This window comes from Ylistrum balloti, unplaced genomic scaffold, assembly GCF_031769215.1.
Source record: "Ylistrum balloti isolate Yb309-2 unplaced genomic scaffold, AGI_CSIRO_Ybal_v1 Utg370246, whole genome shotgun sequence".
NCBI lineage: Eukaryota > Metazoa > Mollusca > Bivalvia > Pectinida > Pectinidae > Ylistrum > Ylistrum balloti.
In genome coordinates this window covers 634,817-649,490 of record NW_026782198.1, presented here as the reverse complement: position 1 = coordinate 649,490, position 14,674 = coordinate 634,817, and the positions used below count along the sequence as shown (strand labels likewise).

The 14,674-nt window shown below is 33.5% G+C and overlaps 1 protein-coding gene across 1 annotated transcript; it reads right to left on the bottom strand.

The window, feature by feature from the left end:
- Window positions 1–1,743: 1,743 nt before the first annotated feature.
- LOC132552411 (peroxidase-like protein) lies at window positions 1,744–11,145 on the bottom strand. The gene is made up of 12 exons (XM_060216578.1): window positions 10,887–11,145; window positions 10,391–10,493; window positions 9,757–9,977; window positions 9,296–9,478; window positions 8,748–8,793; window positions 7,777–7,883; window positions 6,793–6,894; window positions 6,394–6,486; window positions 4,648–5,359; window positions 3,943–4,112; window positions 2,326–2,431; window positions 1,744–1,951 (listed from the first exon to the last, which is right to left on the bottom strand). The coding sequence occupies exons 1-12, from the start codon at window positions 11,143–11,145 to the stop codon at window positions 1,744–1,746; spliced, it is 2,310 nt and encodes a 769-aa protein (XP_060072561.1).
- Between the last annotated feature and the right edge of the window lie 3,529 nt (window positions 11,146–14,674).

Below are 14,674 nucleotides of genomic sequence, written 5' to 3'. Positions count from 1 at the left end.
AGTGCAAACTTACCAATTATTGTCCTCTGTTCATATGGATATTTATTAACCGGAGCCGGAGGACATTATTATTACGAATATATACGAACTGAACCAAACTTAAGACAATATCTCATCAAAGGAAATGAGGAATGGACACGCGGCGTCTTGACATCAGCGTTATAATTTGTCTGACGTCACAAGTCTGGATGGACTGGACGTGGAGTTAATGTTGCAAAGTATTAATCTGACACGTGATTACTCTTTTCCAATCACTAACAAATATTCACTACAATCAGAAATTGAATTAATATTTGTTGTGTGATTCATTTCATCAATAACAGATATTTCAGTTTCTATGAAACACCATTTTGGATCTTTTTATAAAATTCTTGATTGATTGATTTTCGTAAAATCGAAAAGACATTATCAAAACAAATTCTTTTTTAAAACAGCTATTGTCGTCTCGTGCACTAACAAAAGTATTGAGATTATTCTGTATATTTAGGTACAGAAATCAAACTTATTCATATGCAATATTTTCATTTTGGAATGATATATTACAACATAGAACTAGACACTGCATTTTTGTACTAAATACGAATAATCTATAGTTCGAATGTTCGTTTTTACATATTTATTTTTTGGGTGGTAAATAGCACTTGCTAGATCGATCATAGCTTATACTCAATCAAGGCCTATGTGGTTTTGAATGCGATTTTCTTATGTTCATGTAGTACTTTTCACGTCATCAGGTTTTCTTTTTTCATACGTATTTCGAAACATCAAGAGGATATTTCGTTAAACACATTCATCTAAGAAAAACTTTCAGGCAACTGGATAAACAAATTTTGAAATTTTATTCTCATTTCTCATTTGAATGACAATTTATCACATCTTTGAAATATCAATAACTCAATTTTCAAAAACCGTTATGGTTGTTGAATCGTTACAGACTTTGAGATAAAGAACAATTGAAATCTGACATTCCAACATTGACAGGTTAGCGGAGAAATTTACAGCTGACCGTACGCATCTTTAAACCTTCTCGAAATGTTCAATAAACCTCGCAGCTGTATATTCTTGAATAATATTTTTGTGAATAAGCTCAATAACACCACACTTATTCAATCGATCACAGAATACTGCTTTAATACTTCATTAGATATACAGAAACTAACACCTGGTATTAAATTTTGATACGTTGTTGACATTCAACGTATATTAGAGAAAACACATGACAAAATCAACACACTACATATTTTTATCCCTCATCATTTACTTATGCATAGCACGTGGAATATTGGAAGTACATAATCTAAAGGATGTTGTTTGTATGCTTATAAAGTTACCAAGGAGTATGTATCAGGGGTTATTTTAACTTTGCATGACAACAAAATCTTGAACTTACTTGGTTACTAAGATCTAGACTAATATGAATTTGATGTGTAATTATTTCATATAAATTGTAAATACATGTATGTAATGAAAATAATAATAAATGTTGACTTTTCACTTTAATTAATATGTAATTGACCTTACATATATATATGTATGTATTTGACATATCATCAACTTGTAATTGAAATATTTACATATATATATAAGGCCTGATATTTGATAAATTGATACATATGGATATTTTTATGCAATTATAAATCTAAGATAATTTCACCAAAACAAGCATGCTTTGTCGCTCTACAAAAAAAATCTTAAATGACGAAGGGAAATGTAAAAAAAATCCACATGACTGGAAAACTGTTCTCACACTTTCACGAGCATTCTTCTGCGCAAGTTCTGTAGTAATTTGTTAAACACATCCTTGAAGACTCGTGTATTAGGACTTTGAAGAGGATTAAGGAATGAACTCGGCCTTAATGGAGACTGAAATAATGGAATTTTCGCCTCGCTGTGCTCTTGCCATAACGATAGGTCAATTGAAGGAATCTGATTACATAATAACTTTCTGTTGCTGCAATTGAAATAGAAAAGAGATTATTGTAAGATCTACATATATTCTTCGCACAATAATCAAACTTAATGATATTGATTTCTTTTTGTTTTGACATTTTTGTTTTTCTTTCGTTGAAACATCATTCGTAATGGATTACAAATAATACCAAACCATGATGCAGTGTCCATTGTCCGTTTTTTGTGTTATTTTCCTTTAAACTATAATAGTCCAAAAAGGATTCTAACTAAGTTGGTATTATACATTCATGGAATACCTAATTCCGTATTTCAAGACAAATACTGTTTTCTTCTGACAATTTCTTTTTTTATATCATTTAGTGGTTTTTTAGATATTCAAACTTAGCTTTGAAATGACAACCTATGGAAACGCACCTGTAGTCGTCTGTAGCTAAAAATACTGATGGCTGTGTGAGTTGAGTCCCGGTATTTTTACACAAAACGGAAGCCAGAGAAGTTTTCTTTATTTCATTCAGTTGAGCTATAAAATAAAATAAATTTACAACATCAAGAAATGTTCACTTTGCGAAGACAAATTAATTAATTTCAAAAATCAATGGAACGAACTTTAAAAGGTGTTATTCAGCTTGAATTACATCCTCCGATATTAGTAGACATTGTCAGTGTATTTAGTTTTCGAGATTTTCTGTAACACGCACACCATGTTTTAATTCATTCCATATGTGGCATTATAAAGGATATGCGCTCGTACGTAACGATATTTTATAATTATCATATATATGCAAATAAAGTCATGAAATTATGCTATTCCCAATCTAAATTTGGACTTTCTTTCGTTCAGGTTTGATTTTCCTTATTCCCTTCCTTAGTTTCAATGATTCCAACCCTCAGCATCAGTGACGAGTCCTAGAAAGACGTAACAGCTGTATGATGCAGTTTAGTTCATTGGTCGGATCTACAGAATCTAACTCTAAATTTGTATTGAAAGGTGATATTCATCAACTTCAATATTTCAAAAGCCGTTTCATCAATGCTATTTGTTTTGCTGATGCAAAATACAACTTTACCAACTCAGAAAGCCAAAGACCATCATCACAATATATCTAGAATAGCCCATACATTTTTCTGAAATTCTTTAGAAATCACTCTCTATAAAATCAGGATTTTCTTAAGCAAGATCTTTATTGGATATCTGAGGTCCTATATCATTGTGATGAGTTGAAGTTATCTGAATACAAACCACAGTAAACTGCTGCCTGAACACCATGCATTGAGCTTATTTCTGCGTATAACTTCAGTGGTTGTCTCCCCTAAGTCTAATGAACCACTTTCTTGGTTGTCTCCCCTAAATCAACCGAACCACTTTCTAAGTGATAGCTCCTGTTAATGGCAATTTCAATTTATTTGAGAGCTTTAGACTTTAAAATTATTTGAATCCTCAGCCGCCCTCCCTGATTCGTACAGTTTGAAGAAATCAATTATTGGTTTTTTCTGAAATTACTTCATTTTAAAACAACGTTTACCAGCATTTGGTACTTGTTTAATTGAGTGTTTTAGACTTTAAAATGTTCTGAAATTTCAACCGATTCGTGTTCTTTAGCTCTTACACTTCAGTTTTCGAAATTAAATTTCAGCATTTGGTATAAGCATTTTTTGTTGTTAAATTCCATCCAACCTCTCCGTGTCTCGTTCTTCTGTTCTAGGACTTTAGCTTTTAAGTTCCATTTGTGGCAATCAGTATCAGTGGCAAAACAATACCGTAAACAGCAGAATGTTGATTAAAATATAAAAACAGGAGAGAAAAAGTATGGTATTCAGTTAGCTCCTTTTGAAATTGGGGATTCTCGAGAAATAGTTTTTTTCATTCCTTTTATGTATATCTCTTTATATTTTGTAATGAACATTTCGCCTTTTGGCAGCAATTTTCAGTTTCGTTTTTATATGGAATATACAAAAATGATTGCTTTGTTGGCACCAGATAGATTTCACGTGATATCGTAATGTAGTTTTTTTTAATATTACTATACTTACGCAAGGTGAACCTAGTGTCCACGTGATCGGTCTCGTACCAATGTCTGTCTCCACTTTGATATTTCTTAAACTGTCTGGCTATAATACAAGCAAATGTGGGTCCGACTGCTGCTCCAGGTAGACGAATCTCTGACAAACCTCCTGTATAGAGATCAATGTCATCCGGGTGACTGTAAAGGGAGGCAATTCATTATTATACAACTTGTACGTTACATATCAGCTGTGAAATATATTGTTTAGAATATATGTACCTTACCTTAATTAACTTAAAACTGAACAATATTTAAAGAATTTTTGGAGGACGTTTTTTCACAGAACACACAATATTTTTATTTGTGTGAGTGAGGTCTGGCAATCTTGCCAACTGTGTCAAAGAAATTGAAGGACAACAATATAAAACTGTAACTGAAACTTATCTAACATCAAGAGTTGGTAAACTCTTCTGTCATCTGTCTGTTCTGATAATTATGTCACATTAAATTATATTAGCACATATCTATTTTTCTTTTGCCAACTGCAGCGATCCTCCCAAAATACAATATCTAAGAGATTCGTTAGAATACTTACTGTAAGACGTTTACATTGAAAACTAGATACTTTTGAATTAGTTAAGGTAGCTTCGTATATGGATAAAAAAAAAGAATATTTTACAATACAATATATTGAATATTATACAGATAGTGGTAAGAAGTACAATATACATACGTGTATACTGTGGACAATAGCTTTCTGGTAGCTTGATCATGATCCACTAGTCTCCCAAAGCCATCCCCGAAATGAATGGCAGTCTGCAGACCACACCACTTCCGCCACGTGTTATAGGGTGCAAGTCCATGGTCACGCCCCCTTTGAATATTAATAGCTGCGAGATCAAAACTCTCTCCATCATCCTTCAAGAATAGAAAATTCCTGACACTATCCTGCAAACGTCGATCATTCCGGTCATGGTAGGAATTCGCCATCCATCGCATCATGTTTTCATCTCCGTCCTCATCAAACATCAGATCTGGTCTGTTGAATTGTGTATGAAGCGGAATAGCTTTAATAAGGCTGTAATTTCTTGCCATCATTGCTAAAACTCCCGGAACTTCTGAATGTCCGAATCGGAACGCTGCAGCACCAAAAGCATTTGAAGTCGAGGCATCTACAGTTGAGTCGTACACGTTGTTGTAACCATGCGCTGTCGGGAAGAGACCATAACGTTCCATTTGTTCCTTGCCTAAGACAATTGGAAGATATTCAGAAAATGTTATGTGTTGGAGTTCTGCAGCGACGATTCGTTTGGCTTCCTGAAACAAATGTTCGTCGTCCCAATTTGGATTCAGTGCTCGCAATCCGTCCGCCACCTTGTTGTGTTCTTTTACAAACAGCAAATGCAGACATGTCAGAGTCGGTGTCACGTGGCGGCGTCCATCACCTAGAGTGGAAACATTTCGGTACCTTAATACCCACCTATATCTATATAATCTAAGATACCGTTTTGTTTTGTTTTATTTGACAATGGCTTAAGCATAGAGACATAGGATGACAATTGACTTTTTCTAAAACTTCCAATTTTCGCCGGGTTATCTCGCTTCTCTCCCAGAGACTTATGATATCTTGCTACTCAGAATTTAATCCACTTAGCCTCAAATACCATTACACACAGAAGCATATATCGAAATCCGTATGAAACAAAAATATTAAGTAAATGCAACATAAGTTTTACCACATACAGAAAAACGAAAAAAATCAAATTATGATACCTGTCTTTATCTCCAACAATTTTTCACATCTATTTGATAATTATCAGATAATCCATTTTCTATGGTTCTATGATATAATTATCTTAACCTATCTTTAAAAAACTGGACATTTTCTGCATATTGTACCAAACCATATTAACATGAGAGACTCCGGACATATGTTCTTATTAAGTTTCCAAGATTTATATTTCACATTATGAGAATAAGATATAAATTACAGCGCAGTATGACATGAATTTATTGGGGTACAACAGGAGTATTTCAGATTATTTGATTTACGTCCCCTTCAACGATCGACACAAAAATTGAATGTTCATAGCACTTGACCAAACAATGAGTACACAAGGATTTCGGAATTTTAGTCATGTATATGAAATGTTACTATTTTTGGTAATAGTTAGGTGCTAAGTACACGGTTCAGAGCAAAAATGTCTTTCGTGTAATACAGAAATATTCTGATAATTGATTTCCTTGGTTGCTCTGTATCATCTTTTTTCGTAAGGATTTTTTCCGTCGATTTCGCGGGTACCTTATTTCACGAAATTTATATGTCCACAAACTGTTAAAGTTAGTAAAAGTAGATTGATTGAGCTGAATTCATCACCGAATTTAAATTCCGCGAAATGTTTTTTTTAATTAAAAATGAAATTTTAAACAGAAAGCCTATACAGGTGACATCAATTGAAAAGTTGTATAATGATTATACCTGATTGGAAGCAGTGATGTCCAGGTGAGGATAAGATACACTCGTCCTCAGGTGCGCTGTGCAGATGTCCAGATGGGGTCAGCTTAATACGGCCTGCCAAGAACATGAAATAAATTAAATAAGAGGAAAGCTCGTTGGAGTTTCTGGAACCGATTGTAAAAATTTAGATAAACGGACCTTTTTTGGAAACAAATTTAATGCAAATCGAATATTTCTATAAAACAGAAAACACGTACAGCTGTGAAAATTCCCATATCTTTTTTAACTTACAATTGCTGTTGTAGATATCGGATTCTTCAATTTTGTAAAACTAAAAAAAATTACGGCTTATTTGAAAATCAAATATATTTTCTTCTTAGATAAAACATATGTGATTAAGTGTCCGACAAAGTACTGTACCATTATGGTGAAGTCTCAGTTCGTCCTGGTGAACTTTGTTGGATCCGTAGATGGTGGAACCATCGATATATGATGTAGGATGGTTAAGTTGTTCTCTATGTCCTATCAATACCAAAAAAATGAATTAAAAAAGTAGTAATTGACAAATGTATTGTTGAATAATTGACAAATGTATTGTTGAGTAATTGACAAATGTATTGTTGAGTAATTGACAAATGTATTGTTGATTAATTGATAAATGTATTGTTGATTAATTGACAAATGTATTGTTGATTAATTGACAAATGTATCGTGGATTAATTGACAAATGTATTGTTGATTAATTGATAAGTGTATTGTTGATTAATTGATAAATGTATCGTTGATTAATGGACAAATATATTGTTGATTAATTGACAAATGTATCGTTGATTAATTGACAAGTGTATTTTGTATCAACAAATTACCCAATTTTGTTAGAGTTAGCTCTCTCATTTTACTCCGTACCATAAACCTTGTTGGCATGCGAAACGAAGTGAAATGCTATATGATTTTTATTCGGTTTTTTAAACCTGAAACGTAATGTTTTAGACTTCACATACAATAACTGTTCATGAGCCAGGGAACAGTTTTAAACGAGATCTCAAAAATGAATGTTGAATATTGACACGGAATGAAATGCATTTTGTTTTCTTTCCTGATCACAAATGTCTGCCAAAATCAACAATGCAATCCTTCTATCTCTATTAAAATTGTATATTTTCTTCAAAAGATGTCGCACTGGTGGAACGTAATGCATTTTGTCTGGATAACCACATCATACAAGATTATTATATTTAATTAGTTAAACCATAATTTGAATATCAAATTTATGTTAATTTAATATAATTGATTCAAAATCACATATTCAAAATGATAATTGAAACACCTGAATCAGTAACTGTAATTGCGCTCATGAGTAATGGTTAATATGCAATTTTTATTTTATTCAACATATCATACTACCTGGATCACAGTTAAGAAAGGGCGTCGCCGACGATCTCACGAAACTCATGCACCATCCCCTAAACATGGGGTCATCCAGGGGCACTGGGATCGGGAAACAATGATCACTATAAAACCAAGGAATGACATGGCCAATAACATCAAATAATAAAAAGGAATGTTGAATATTAAATATGTAAATATTAAAAGATCACATCGCTGATATTTTAATTGAATTGCTAATAATCAGTTTTTATGACATATCACTTACGTTGGAGGTATAATCATCAATTTTAAATACAGCAAGATTGTGCGTATGGAAATGGCATTATTATGTTTGAGATTGATGCACTAATTTATTTGATAATTTATTTGTTTTGCCATGACTTATTAAAATGTCTGGCATTTCATGTTTGTTATAATGGCGTACTAATTTGTTTGGATTAGGCGCATTAATGTCGTATGGTTATCATAACTCAAAAATTCCACAAACATAAAGGCTAGGACATGTTTACTGCATTTTAACCATGTAAAAATTGTCATATCTATTTCTGATTGAAATACAGATAAAAAGGGTAAAAATCTCATTTTCAGTGTGTCTTAGACATAATTCTAAGTTTCATATAAATCTGATGTTATACTTGGTCGTATATAAAGTGGGAAATATTTTCTACCCGGGTAAATTTTCGTGTCACTTTGTAACGTAAAGCACCGATTGGCTGAGAGAGGTCGCGTGACTGAGCCTCGATCCAGAAAAAAGTGGCAGGGTACATCAGAGGTAACTTTTGTTTTCGGGGAATATATTGATCAGTGATTCATTCAAGTTATCAGTTACGACATTTGGTTGTCTGTCATACTTATAAGGATAAATTGACTTTGTCTAAATATTCATTGTACGTCAATGTTTTAAATCAACATAAGTAGTTGTTAATTACGTATTTGACCATTGCTATTAACTTGACCATAATTAATTTCTATAATGGACAACTTACTCCTTATTTCCTAGTGGACAACACTTCATATCCTTTCCTTTATCATCTGTAAACAATATCATCGAAACATGTTAAATTATACACAAAATGTTGACATATTAAATAAACAGAATTGATATTTGAATATGACCGATTGAAATCACCTAACAGCTATGATGTGTACAACGGTTTAAATACAAAAATAAATGCTTGTAATATGAAACATTCCATTCACATTTATTGTGTAATTTCTCTGTCAAAAATTCCTATAATTGAGAAAAATCTATAATAGCATGAAATAAAATAAAATGGAAAGACATCGAAATAGATAAAGACATGAAATATCTTTTCTGAAATGCTGTAATATTGAAATCTGTCGATTTTATCTCTTAAATTTCTTGAACGTCTACAAATTATACTAATGTTGGAATAAAAGGAGATCGCATTAGTTTTCTATCAAAGTCTATATTCCAAGCTAATTCATTTTCGTGGGCATTTAATTTCGATGATGTCCGTGAATTCTCAATAGTTATTCTCAACGGTTTTTAATTCATCAGACTTGGTATTACCTTTCAGGACTGGTGTGTGTAGTATATCATGGTCAAGAAACTGGCCATACGCCATGAACATATTGGTGCTCTTTTTACTGTATACTGAGCTCTGGCCTGTGTTACTATGGACAACATTACTGATAAGTCTGGTACTCGGGAGTTGTCTCCCGTTGATCGATTTGGTCCTCGGTGCGTTAATTTCTGTAAACAAAGTAAATATTTTGGTGACATTTCCATTTCCAACTTCGGAGTTATAGACATCAACTTTTGCTTCGCAATTTGAAAACATAGAAAAAGAATCGATATGAGATCATGTACGTGACTTCAGTATATTGATTTTCATGGGGACGTTTTGGCAGAATCCGTACGCCATAATGATAATTATAATGATACTACGTTACAATATATTTTCAAGGAATAAATGCCGACGATGATGATGCAAGACATCAATTGAAAACGAAAGAAAATAAGACAATTACCATCTTCGTACTGAGGAGGTAGAAACCTTGTCTGTGGCATCATTGTACTAGCCCAAAATGGATGATCAACGTTGTTGCATGTTCCGTCCGCGGTCCTGTATCGCGACGAGCTCTCGCACGTAATACTTTGCGCCATAAATTCACAATGTGGTGTCACGTGCTTCCGCCATTCCTTCATCAACATTTCGTCCTTCATAATGGCTTCTGGCCATGCACCTGTCCTACATAAGAAATCAATGTTTTAATAAGTTTGAATGATAACATGGCCTGTTTCATCACCACCTTGTCTTGATTACAAGCAAAATGAAAACAATGCGAAATGCAAGCATACTTTGAATACATTACAAAATTAACGAAAACATAAAAAGGCAAAATTATATCAATAAGTAGGTTATATTGTAGGAGTCCATTACATGTTTAATATGAAATCGATAAACATCTCTAACATCACATTCAAGGTCGTACCTTGAAGTTTACTATTTCCAAGTGGGTTTCACGGTGGAGTGAAATCGCGAAAGAAATATAACTGAGGAGACACTGAACAGGGAATCATAACCGTTTTTTACGAAATGAACAAACATTTGTTTAAAACTATAAACATCCCTTGTTCGCGCATGCGGTATAGATCACTTACAGTTTTTTGAAATTTTCCTGCACTTGTCTAATGATCCGAGCATTTCTGTCGAGGATGCGCACGTGCTCATGCGAGTGTCCGCCTTCTGTATGATCCATGTGACCTGCATGGTGGAATAATTGACACTAAACAACTTCATTTTTATGTTTTTCAATATAGCGACACTTTTTTAAGATGGGAAGTTTGCTTTCGGTGTTTGTTTCATATATACTCTGATACTAAATAATTTTGTAGATGTATGGGAATGCCTGTGAAGTATGGTATGAAAGATCGCAATGTTGGATGAAGTGAATGATGTAATATATAGATATTAAAATAGACAAAAAACAAATGGAAAAAGCAACATATCTTTCATTCTAGTCCATATTTTTGCCAACTTTTCTTTTAATTTTGGGTCAACCGAAAGATTCATCAATAATTTTAACAGTACCAATCATGAGTCATACAAAACCATACCGTGCGATTTGGAGTGATTTGCTATACTAAAAATACTTACCTTTTGAGTGTCCGTTATGGGCATTGTTGTCCGGTGAATTCATCGTTTGAGAGTGATGTCCGTGATGTTGTTTGTGTCCAGCCGAGTGACCACCAGGCTTGCCCATCCTTTCTGAGTTGACTTGTTCGATAGCTGTATCTACACATATCTTGATTAGGTTAGAAACGAGGTCAACACTGGTTGGCACGTGCGATGATAGGCAGCAACTGAAAAGGCCAGCCAGGGTCAAGGACACACGCAATACTCCCGCCGCCATCATGCCTGCTGTATTTGAAAAAGGAAAGTTATAATATCACGCATCATCAAACATGATGCATGAGTGCGAGTCTCAATTAAAGATATCAGTGACACACAACGGCATCATCATCTACTATAAACTACGATAGCACAAAGAGAAAAATAAAGGACTAGTTCAATAATGATTTCTTCAACAAATGATACTATCATCCCGTGATATGTACATTGTTATTGTTGACAAGCCTGATAAGATTACATCTTGTTTGGTAGTCGGAATAGCAATGTGTGTTAATGGACAATAATACAATTTGCTAAAACTTCCATAACTTGAATTTTGTAAAATAAATAAATATGCCTCCCTTTGAAATCTTACAATTTTGTGATGTTCAGTTTCGTGGTTTTAAATAATCAAATCAACAGATCTATCTAGGCCGGTTTGAACAAGACTTGAACATATCAATTTGTGAAATAAGAATACCAACAAAAACAGCATACGATATTCCCACAAAATGAAATTATTTTTCGGTTCTTATTTTACACTTCTAATGCATACGTGATCAAGTCTAAAATGGTCTCGCGTCTCAGAACGCATTTTATACCGGAGAAGGAAGATTATTTGAAGAACAATGTAATGGATGAAAAACAAACCAGATCTAAAACATTGTCCATTTTATTTATTAACGGATGAGTTAAAGAATTATTCAGAGACGATGGTAGTATAAATCCTCCAAGTGGGAACGACAAACATCGATAATGATAATTTTTAAATATCATTTATTGATCATCGTAGAATAATGGTTATATAACGCATCTGTTTGGTTAATTTTCACGATCTAATCCCCGTTATACCTATGAAAACGTAATGCCGAAATTCGATACCACTATGCCGGGAGATGATAATGAAGATAGCGATATCATTGATCCAGAGTATTTAAGTCAACTCGATCCAAATCTGACTGGTTTATTGAAAATTGACAACGAGCTGAGCACTTCAGTCTACCCTACTGATCGTGATGCTGACACCAACATTACAGATTCTGGTGCTCCGTCTGACAGTGTATCAAGTCCCACAGATCAGGGTCCAGAACGACTTACAAAGCAAGTCTTGTATGCACACGATCTGTAGGCTATAAATATATATACTGTCAAAAACATCAGTCGTGTCAAGATCAGTAGCAAGAGAAAACAATGGATGTCTTGTGCGAGATTCGCAGGATTGAATAAATGAATGTCGTCGTTTCATCACTGTCTGCCGTGTTTTAAACAAGACTATTGTTGACCAATTGATTTTGATATTTAGGAGATGAGACCAGTGATAACCACAATGTAGCAAGATCAGGCGTGACGACAGCCAAATTTCTGGAAACAGACAAGGACGAATTGGCAAATTTAGTAGATATGAAAGATTCTGAAAGAACGAAAACAACAAAATCGGCTGTTCCCTGGCGTGTGTGAATAAAGTATTCATGGTTCAAAAATACAATGTATAAATATGCAACTCCTATTTAATAGTTAAATCAATACAAAAAGATATCTATGGTGGAATATTTCACCATATTCTGAGTTAGAATATCATGAAAAAGACGCTGAGGTAACAGACATCTAGCGGTAGACAATAAATACATGTTATTTCATACATGAAAAAAGTATGGTTTCGTAAAAGTGGAATGGAAACCACATTTGAGCAGCGAGGATTTGGACTAAAGACTGCGAGTTTTCTTATGAAGTTCGAAATGTAGAGGGGAATTCATACAGAAAATCTGTTTCTGCTGGCATCCGAACAGGCGTATAACGTTATTTAAGAGATCTGAAATTTGAAAAAAAAAATACAAACACTGTGAAAAAGTAGTCCACAGGTCAAATGTCATTTTTACTTCCATGTTAACGAGACAAAAAAGAAAATGGCATGACATTTCCAGTCATCACCAGTTCATTTCTGATGGGGAAGGAGAAGAATTATATATCTATTTCAACAACAGTGATAAGGATCCTCATTTGCTAGTGCTGAAGATTCGATATAATTGTGTCCGACGTCATGAAATCATTTTATCACACTTTGATTTTTAAGGTATCTTCGACCATAGTGAAACATTGCAACTTTCCAGTATTACAACCTTTACAGTATATAAACTTTGCATATGAACATAAGAGAATATCAAGTGAAGGGAAACACGTTGTGTCCTCATAAAAATGAAGGTCAATTAAGCAGTCATCAATGCTACGTATTCTTTCCTGCATCACGATGTTTGTCACGATGTCTCCTGTCATATCCAGGAAAGATCCCTTGACGTCTAACGCATAACAAATGTTAAGTCATAATGAATCCCTAAAAGCACATAGTTGCCAATTAATTAAAATCACAGGTGAAGTAAACAAATTTGATTTTGACATTCATAATCTTATCTTCAACAGTCAAATGTGTATGACATGCCAAACAAATGTTAAGTATTCAGGTGGTCTATCCTCCCACATAAACTTCGTTCCGTATCAATTGTTTTATATCATATTAATCGAATCCATACACTGAAATTGAAATTGATCTTCTGGTTTATGTGTCTTAGCGGTTTGCTTGTTTGGTTTTTTTTATACAATTCTGAGGTCAATGGTTGATCTTGGTTAATTAAATCATCTCAGAAATGGTACAGAAATTCCAGAAAAAAATGTAAGGTCATATTACTGTTGTCATTAATTGCAAAATTATTTATTTTTCTGCTTCTTATGTACGGCTATTAATTTTCGTTGAGGTTTCATTTTCGTTGATGTCGCGTTTACTCTTAATCCACGAATTCAAATTAACACTAATTGAAGAACTGTTAACTGAAATAGATAGCAATTTCGGGTTTCGGGTTTCTTAATTACTAAAATAACATGAAATTTCAAACCCGCGAAAAAGGAAGGGTGAACTTTACTTTTAAAGTAGGCTAAGTAAAGATGGTATTTAAAGCCTCTTCATATGGTGTGATAAGTGTTTTATTTGTTTATATGAATGGAATATGTTGTTGATAGTAATCTTGTCAAATGAAAGGTTTTTATAAGAAAAATCCTAATGGCTTGAAAAACATTACCTACATAAAAATACCGATATATTAACAGAATCATAATTCAAACAAAGTCGACGAAAGGAAGGCATAATATGAAAAAAGAAATGCTTTTCACAGTGAACGCTTCAAAAGTACAAGAGGAATAGGTTCCAGAAGGGTGAGCGTTTTCTGTTACATCGACGACACCCGCTATGTAAAGCTTGGTCAATCCAGGTAAGTAATGTTATGTTCTTACATGAGGACAAGGTTAACAACAACGGAACCATCAAGCAAATTATGGAGCATCGTTCACAACTAACTTCATATCGGATAAAGAAACAGAATATTTCCCGATCACTATAACGATCTTTTAAAATTCCAGATAGTCTTTCACAATTTTATAAGATTGTTTCAAGTTGTGTATATTGCCATTTGTGGACATAATCGTTTTTAGATTCAATCATCCGAAATATTTGTATATTAATGACAATGACCTTCTTGAAGCATGCATATGTAAAGGGTCTTACTGGA

Coding starts and splice junctions, on each gene's coding strand:
- LOC132552411 (XM_060216578.1), bottom strand. CDS start 11,145: ATGATGGCGGCGGGAGTATTGCGTGTGTCCTTGACCCTGGCTGGCCTT. Junction 9,978..10,390: donor CAGGAAAATTTCAAAAAACT/GTAAGTGATCTA, acceptor TTTCTTATGTAG/GACAGGTGCATGGCCAGAAG. Junction 7,884..8,747: donor TGTCCACTAGGAAATAAGGA/GTAAGTTGTCCA, acceptor TTGGTTTTATAG/TGATCATTGTTTCCCGATCC.